Source organism: Falco naumanni, chromosome 8 (assembly GCF_017639655.2).
Source record: "Falco naumanni isolate bFalNau1 chromosome 8, bFalNau1.pat, whole genome shotgun sequence".
Classification (NCBI taxonomy): Eukaryota; Metazoa; Chordata; class Aves; order Falconiformes; family Falconidae; genus Falco; species Falco naumanni.
In genome coordinates, this window is record NC_054061.1 from 24,673,528 (window position 1) to 24,682,084 (window position 8,557).

Here is an 8,557-nt window from a genome sequence, read left to right on the forward strand (position 1 = left end):
TGTAGTTTTGTTTATGTAATTATTGAATGTGTTATTTATCTCTCAAAAAGTTGAACAGTTCAAATGCTAAATATGCTAAGGCATATAACTGTTCAAAGAAGTATAAACAAGGCATAGTTTACTGGCTTTGTTGGCAAAATAAATTACAAATAACCTTTTGAATGTCTAGCACTAATCCAAGTGATCTTTCTTACGAAAAAGATAATTAAAACCAAGATTAATATAAGCTAATTTGTTGTCTATTGATCTAAATCAGGGGTCCTCAAACTTTTTAACCAGGGGGGCAGTGCGCGGATGAAGTGGCAGGCAGTCATCTGCGGCTGCTTGGTTTCCCCCCACCAACCCCCGGCAGGGGGGTCTGTAAATACCGGGGGGCGGACTGAGCACCCTGGGGGGCCATATCCGGCCCGCGGGCCGTAGTTTGAGAACCCCTGATCTAAATTATTCAAATATGGGACATCTCAGCTGATTCCGATCAACACAGAAATTGTACCAAGCTGACTACCGCTCAATTTTGCAAGCAGATGCAATATGAAATTTGGCACCACGTAATTCAAAGTACAACCGAAGCTGCCTGAGGTACTTCTTTCCAAAGTTTTCTTAAATTGAAGGAGAAGGAAAAAATGCTACCTACACTTAAGACATTCCAGAGATGAGCAACAGAGTACAGAGGTGTTCTCACAGGCTTTTGTCATGGAATTACACCTCATCCTGAGGAAACCTACCTATAAGGGAAAGTTGCTGCATAATGAATTGAGGTGTGACTCTCAATTAACATTACTGCAGATACCATTGTTCTCTACGATGGACTCAGGCACCCAAACAAGTTAGGACAGATTTCAGGGACCTGTTGTTAACTGACCCCGTGCTTACAACTCTAGCCTGCAGCAAAAACGCAGCTTTATCTAAATCGGGTGTGATTTTAAGATATGGCTGAACCCATCTAACCTCAGGATCACACCAAACGGGTAGCAGTCTCATGCTTCTCCATTCCCAAGCACTCTATCCCCACATGCTCCTACCACTCTGCAAGTACAGGATGCTCAGCTTTTCCATGGTGAGCTTCTGTCTCCCATTATCGAGTTGGCTGTGCCTCACTACTCCGAACAGCGGACCATCCCTACTAGCTGCAGACCACTGTTACTCTGGCTCAGCTGTATCTTAAAAGCATGCTCCAAGATAAACCACTTGACATTTGTCACAGGCTAAGCCTATAGTCACAAGCAGTTGTTACAGGTTAGTTGACAGGTGTTAATGTGATAAGCCCTAATAAACTGATCTTGAGTTTGAGACTTAAGAGTAAATCATTGTACAGTTTACGTTCAGCCACATAAATACAGCCAGAACAAATTAAAACAAAAGCAACTCTCTTTAACAGCTCACCAGTTAACTATGCTCTGCTACTCTAGCATTTAAATAGGGTCCACACTCAGCAACAGGTTATTTTCATTCCCACTGCAGTATCAAGCTAACACAGTCCAACCTACTTAGCTTTAAATCTGATACACCATTATCAAATGGGATGTTAAAAAGCACCTGGTAGTGGTACTATGCAGTGGTAGACTTAAAGGAAGCTTATGTTAGCTGCAAAAATACTTTGTAGGTGAAAGCACAGGAACGGTAGAGGATTGCAGCTGAAAACTGAAATAATGGCTAGCAAATGGGAGTTGAATTGTGCACTTGTGAGGAACACCTCTGCATCACCCAACAGGTCTCAAACAGAGGGAGAAAAATACAAGACCTGAAGGCAAGGGAAAAGGTCTTAAACAGAACTGTCCTGGTTGCAGCTGAGATAACAGTTACATTCTTCTCAGTACCTGCTACAATGCTGTTTTGGGTTTGGTGTGAGAATAACGTTGATAACACACTGATGTTTTTAGTTGTTGCTAATCATGTTTACACTAAGCCAAGGACTTCTCAGTTTCTCAGGCCCTGCCAGTGAGAAGGCTGGGGTGGCACAAGAAATTGGGAGGGACACAGCCAGGACAGATGACACAAGCTGGCCAAAGGGATATTCCATACCACAGAATGTCAAGCTCAGTATATAAACTGGGGGGAGTTGGCCAGGGCCTGGGGATCAATGCTCGGAGACTGGCTAAGCATCAGGCAGCAGGTACTGAGCAACTGCACTGCGCATCATTTTCCCCCCTTCCTTTGGATTTTATCCCTCTCCTTCTCTCTTCTTTTCATTATTATAATTTATCTTATTTAAATTATGAAATTTTCTTAATCCTCCAGTTTTACCTTTTTCCCCAATTCTCCCCATGCCACTAGGGGAGGGGGGAGCGAGCAAGCGGGATGTGTGGTACTCAGTTGCTAGCTGGGGTTAAACCACAAGAACTAAAGTTTAAAATTCCGTGAATCAAGATCACAACAGCATTACACTACCTACTACCAAACATACTCCCAACAGTCTCCAAACATACCCAAAATAAGTAAATAAATACAGGTGCTTAAACTGAGAAATAAACTTCTACTGGGAATTACATTTTCTCAACACATAAGCCAGTTGATTCTAGTCAAACAAACCCCAATTCTTTCTTAAGGAAAGTCTGCTGTCTTGATTTCACTTAGCTTTGCATGGAAGTACGATCTTTTGAGTTTCCTTCTCAGACCTTCATAAAGCCTTTTTGAAGGATTTTTGATTTACAGAATACTCGCATGCTTTGAGCTGAAGTTACCCTCTGTTGACCTTCTATTTTACACACTGGTGTCCCGGCTTCTTTGTTCTACAAAGCACCTCATTTGCAAGCGCTTTTAAGGGTTCAACCACAGGTTATGAATGCACATCCGACACACAAATCTCAAGTTAGAATACATTCTGTCCACATGTGAGCCATTTATGTGTGTTGTTTATAAATCTAAACCTGAGCGCATTAGACAGGTTAGCGTACCAGGTTAGTACTTCTGGTCAACAGCTCACCTAAGTCCTTGCACATTTGATACCTCCCATCTTGGAGATACTCAAAGCCATCTGGACATGATTCTGGGCAACAAGCTCTAGGTGGCCCTGCTTGAGCAGAGGCTTGGCCAAGATGACCACCCTTCTGACCTCAGTCTTTCTGTGTGAGTCTGTCATACTTGACCACATTTAAGCACCTTCCTAGAAGTCACAGATGTCAACAGCACAACAAAAAACATAATTTTTGTGATGACAATGCTATCTTCTATTAGGGAGAGATGAAGTTAACTGTTTTAAGGCACTATTGGTTCTTGTTTAGCATGAATAATTATTGCTAGGTTAGGATTAAAAGAAAAAAAACCTATTAATGCTATGAAAGCAACTATCTGTAACATTTCCATACATAAAACCAGCTTTAAAAGAGTTATGCTTCCCAATAAAGATGTGAAAGTGTGTCTGGAGCGGAAGAGGGAAACTTGAACACTGAACTCCAAACTCTGATTTCATTGCAGAAAGCAAGCTGGTAGCACAGATGCACTCAACACAATTCCAGTGTATAGAACATCTATCAAACAAGACTACTTGCCTTTATGTTGACAATTAGCTGTAACATATAAACAACTCCATTAATCTCCTTATAAAATAAATTACACTTTTCAGTTTGTACAATGTACACACACACACACAAAAGCATAATCTGTAAAACACGTACCATTTCAACACTAGACAAAAGGGGCAAAAGCAGAGCACCCCTGCAGTCCCTAAACAACACCAAGGTGTTTATGCTCATGCACACCCCTGAGTTGAGTTCAGGATGAAACCCCTCCAAGACAAGATTAAGAAGTGACTATTATTTGATCTTATAAACAGAAATCACCCCCAAAAAAGTTCAGGCATAAGAAAATGCGCATGTAGGACTAGGTCCTAACAATCTTCTTTTTTTTAAAAAAAAAAAAAAAAAAGGCAAGTAAGCATTGCCATTAATGATCTTATCTGTGTATGCACATATTTCAAAGTCCTCCTGATTGAACTCTTCCAGTTCATTGTATCAGCAAAAACACTCATTATGTTACACTGTATCAGCAAAAATATCCAAACAAAAAACTATGACTTGTGCAAAGTTAATGTCTCCTGCTTTGACAGGTGAATGAATATGCTGCTTCAGAAGCATCGCTAGCTCCAGGACACCTTCAAAGCCAGATGATGAACACTTCCAAGTTTCCAGTGTAACAACAAGAATGAACTAAGGGATAGAAGGAGTACAAACAGAAGAGAAAGCAAGAAAAGATGTCTTCAACTACTTCCAGCCTGTCAAAATACCCAAAATTGAACATTTAACAATCTGTAAAAGACCATCCTGAGGTGATCACTCAAGGACTGAGAATGAAAGTCACTTCTCATTTGTACTCCATCAGCATTTTAATAACATTAACCCATGCCCTTAACTTGCTATTTGTGCACTTTTCCTCTATAACCCTAACCTTGTCATGTGATGTCAAACTTAACTGTAAATGAACATATGTTCAAACAAGTATTCCAAGATGAACATTTAGATTGGTTTGACCAGGCAACCTAAGTATCCTCAATTACCACTGTGCTTTTAGATTCCTAACTCCAGTAAATTACTTCCGAAAGCCTGCAGCCTGAGTTTGCCTCGTTATTAAGCATGATTTCCCCCCACACACACAACATGCAACTCTGCAGTCTCCAGTAATATTTATTCAGATAAAAAACACAGTTATGCGATAAGAAACAAAACAAGGGCTTATCTGTTCTGCAACTTTTCCCCCTTCTAGCCAAAACAATTCATTAGCATTATGAAATACAACTCTTACTCATCAGAAAAAAAACAATACCAAATGTTCCTGCTCAGTTTCTGAAGCTCACAAAAGGACTTCTTCCCACTTTTGCTTACTAGTAATCACTCTTTCACATGAGATGAAAAAACAAACCCACACAATTTTCTTCCTCAGGTTTAATTTAAGGTAGATTATAAACACTGACATAAACATGCTACAGACCAGAAGCCTAATTTTTCACAGCTGGAATCTCCAAGTGAGAGAAATGAGCCGCTGATTTGTAACATGCTGCCAGTGGATATAAATCTCCAAGATACTTAAACAGAAATAGTTTCAGAATATTCATCAAGATCAAATAAAAAGAAAAGTCAAATAAAAACATGCTCATACTGACAAACTGGGCCGTACACATTTTTGTAGCAGGATGACCTACAGTATGCATTGTTGTCCAGTCTGCGACTACAGTGCCTGTACAACATTTTAATATACAGTCCAGATAACTTCAGTAATTGTAGTAGAAAAGAGTGATAAATCATTAAGCCCCCTTTCTCAGGGTTTAAGCCTTCCTATGTTCAAAACAAAACAAAAAACCCACAACACAAAAAAACCACATTAATGACACATATACGAAATACCAATCATGAACAAAGCAACTCACATGCGTGCACTAGCAAGATTAGGTTGTAAAGCACAGGTCACACAGATGTGTCAATCTTAACCCTTTTAAATCTTGCAAATCTGTAAATGCATAGTTATTTTTGGTGACAGCAAGCCCTGGAAGGCGATACCTGACCCCATGATACACTGTACTACAAGACCTTTCTGATTTCACCGAGGCATCACGCAGGGTAGCACAGGAAGGAAAGCAGTGTACTAGGGCCAGAGTAACATGAGCTTTGCGTCTCTGTACAGCTCGTATAAATCAGCAGCTACCCTGATGGCTCAAACACCTTTCACAAGATGCACCCCTGGTAAAAGTCTTGGCTAAAAAAAGGCTTTGAGATACTCAAGTAATTAAGATGTCAGAAATGACTATGTGGATCTCCCTCTCTCTCTCTCTCCCCCCCCCCGCCCCCCCCCCCCCCAAGTCCCTTTCACAATACATCAAACTGATCATAGCAATATTTGCTAGAAGTAAAAGCCTTTTAAACATTTCTCAAAAAAGTTAACTACAGTCATCCACAACAGCCTTTCCTAGAAGGGCTTTATGTACCACTACCACAAAACCTTACACGAAAGAACTGTATGTGCAATGCTGGGAAGAGGCTTGCCCCGTGAATGAATCTGTTACTACACAGCAATAATGTAAAAAAAAAAATCTATTAATAGTACAGTTAATAATCTTGCTTGGCTATTGTATCCAGCACTATGCTTATATATTGCTTCAATGACCATTCCATTTTGAGACTATTACATAATATAGCCACATTTCAGTATAGAGAAAATAAACCTCATTCTAACAGAAAAGCAACATTTTAGTACAACACCAAAGCAGTTTTACTGAAGTATAAATCTAACCTTCTTCACAAACATAAGCAGTCTGCAAGCAGCTTGCCTGCTTGAACTCTCACAGCAGTTTTCCATTAGCAAGTTTATTTGAAACGTGATTTATCAAAACCACAATCATTTTGATAATAAAATTACACACATTAAATGCAAACACAGCACTGCAAGGTAGACATTGAAGACTTGGAAAACCAAGTTAGTCTCCAGGATTGCTTCATTAATACCACACTGCTGTTGCTTTTAAATACAGTCCTATATTCCGGCAGAAGTTTGTTCTTCAGGAAGTACTGGAAGTTTTGACCACAGTGTATCACTATTGTAAAACAATGGGGGAAACAGAAAAAAAACTGAAAACAAAACCACACAACGGTAAGACAGAGGATTCCTTTTAATACGAACAGCCAAGTGTGAAAAACCAATCAGAAAGGCATGGAGCCTCCTTTGACAGCTGTAACCTCTGAAAAGCCAATCCACACGCATAGAGGTTTGGCTGAGGCGGAGACACGGATTCATTGAAGAAATTCTTGAGGGTACATTTACTATCGGCTGTACATACAAGTACAGACACATTAGGCGACAGCCTGTATCTGAGCCTTATACAGCTCTAAGGAGCACAGGAGTCGATGTTTAAGTATCAGTGAAACAAATCTGTACGTTCAAATGACACCAGAACCACGGGCAAGCGTTTTCAAAGAAGTGCTGTCCTACTGCTTGATGTATCAAAAAGCCCAGGAACTTATCTTTACTTAAGGGGACAAAAGCTTTCCCCACCCACCCCCCATAACGCTACAAGAACAAGCATCACATGTCTATTTTTAACACTTGCTGGTTTATTTATAAGTCACCTAAACGCTTAAAACTTGATGCAACACGTCCAGCTGATGCATCTGACATTCGCCGTGCACCGCGCGGCACAAAAAGCCTCTTCTGCAAAAGTACGAGCGGGACGCGCACTCGTTACAACTCCGGCGGATTCCTCCCACAGCACCTGCGGCAGGGAAGGAGCTGTACCGGCCCCGGCCGCCCGCTGCCCCCGCCAGCCCCTGCCCCGCCAGCCGGCGGACAGGTAGCAGAGCGCAGCCCGCCACGCCGCTATCACTCCAGCGTCCCCGGAGCGGCCGGCTCGCCCGGGGCCGCGCACACGCGGGGCACTCCGCAGCGCTCCGCCGTAGCGGCAGCCGAGTGGCGAGCCGCCCCGACCCGCTCCCCGCGCCCGCCAGGCCGCGCCGGCAGCCGGGCACCCCGAGCCCGCCGCTGCCGCTCCCGCTCCCCGCGCACAAGGCAAGCGGCGGCAGCAAAGGCACGCTACGCCAACTGCGGCCGCGGCGCCCGCTCGCTCATTCAGAGCGGCGTCTTGCGCCTTCCTCCTTCTTACGCTAGCGTAAAGGCCTCCCCCCCACCCCCCCACCCCACTAATCAAAACACTCGCGAGTCGGGACGCAAAGAAGATGGCGGAGCAGGGCCCGCTTACGGCGTCGGACAGCAGTTTACGCTGCGCTCTTTGCGCAGGGCCCCGTAAGAACCGTACGGCGCTGCGGCGGGGAGCGTGCGTAGTGCGCTTGGTGAATGCCAATGGCCTATTTCCCGTGAGGGGAGGGGGGGTGTCTGATAAACAATGGTGCCCCCCCTGCGCGGCTCCCTTACCGATTCCTCCTCTTTCTCCATCCCCGTGGGCATCTGCGGCACAGCCCGGTTGATGGAGACGCAGTCGTTGAGGTCGGGCATGTCCTTGCCGCGGTAGATGGGCAGCGGTTTGGCGGCGTCTAGCGCCCGGGCTCGGAAGGAGAGTTTGCTCATTGTCTCCCCCTCACAATAACACCCCGGGGCCGGGCGGGCGGGGGGGGGGCCTTCAGTGCGGCCTCGCCGCCGCCTCCCAGCCGCTCCCGCACCCGGCCCGCACCACCATGGAGGGTCCCGCCGCCCCGGAACAGCTCTCCGCGGGGCCGCCCGTTGCTCACAGCGCACGCCCCGCAGCCCTAGATCCGCGCCGGGCTCGCTCGATCCGCTCCCTGCGCCATGGCAAACATGGCGGACATTAACCAAAGCGGCCAGCGATCCCGACAGCCAACGCGAGAGCTCGGGCGGGCGGGGGGGGGAAGGCTGGGAGGGAGGAGGGAGGAGAGGGGTAGCCGTGGTGCGCGCGCAGCCGAGGGCGGGAGGCTGAGGGGAGGCGGCGGGGACGCGGGCGTATGGGGCGGCCGCTGAGGCGGGCCGGAACGGAACGGAACGGGCCGACGATGGGCACCCGCTGTCCCCCCCGCCGCCCCCCGCTGCGGGCGAGGCGGGAGGAGCTTTTGACTGGATAAAGTAGCGGCGGGACGGGCGGTGGCTGCGAGCGATGTGCCCCGCC

General features: G+C 45.5%; 1 protein-coding gene across 2 annotated transcripts in view; it reads right to left on the minus strand.

The window, feature by feature from the left end:
- Positions 1-8,269, minus strand: part of EPC2 (enhancer of polycomb homolog 2) — a 50,818-nt gene extending 42,549 nt beyond the window's left edge. For both annotated transcript variants that reach the window (XM_040602930.1, XM_040602929.1), the window contains exon 1: positions 7,852-8,269. In XM_040602930.1, coding sequence (XP_040458864.1) covers positions 7,852-8,004 — 153 coding nt within the window. In that variant the 5' untranslated portion in view covers positions 8,005-8,269. The remainder of the gene's footprint in view (positions 1-7,851) is intronic.
- Between the last annotated feature and the right edge of the window lie 288 nt (positions 8,270-8,557).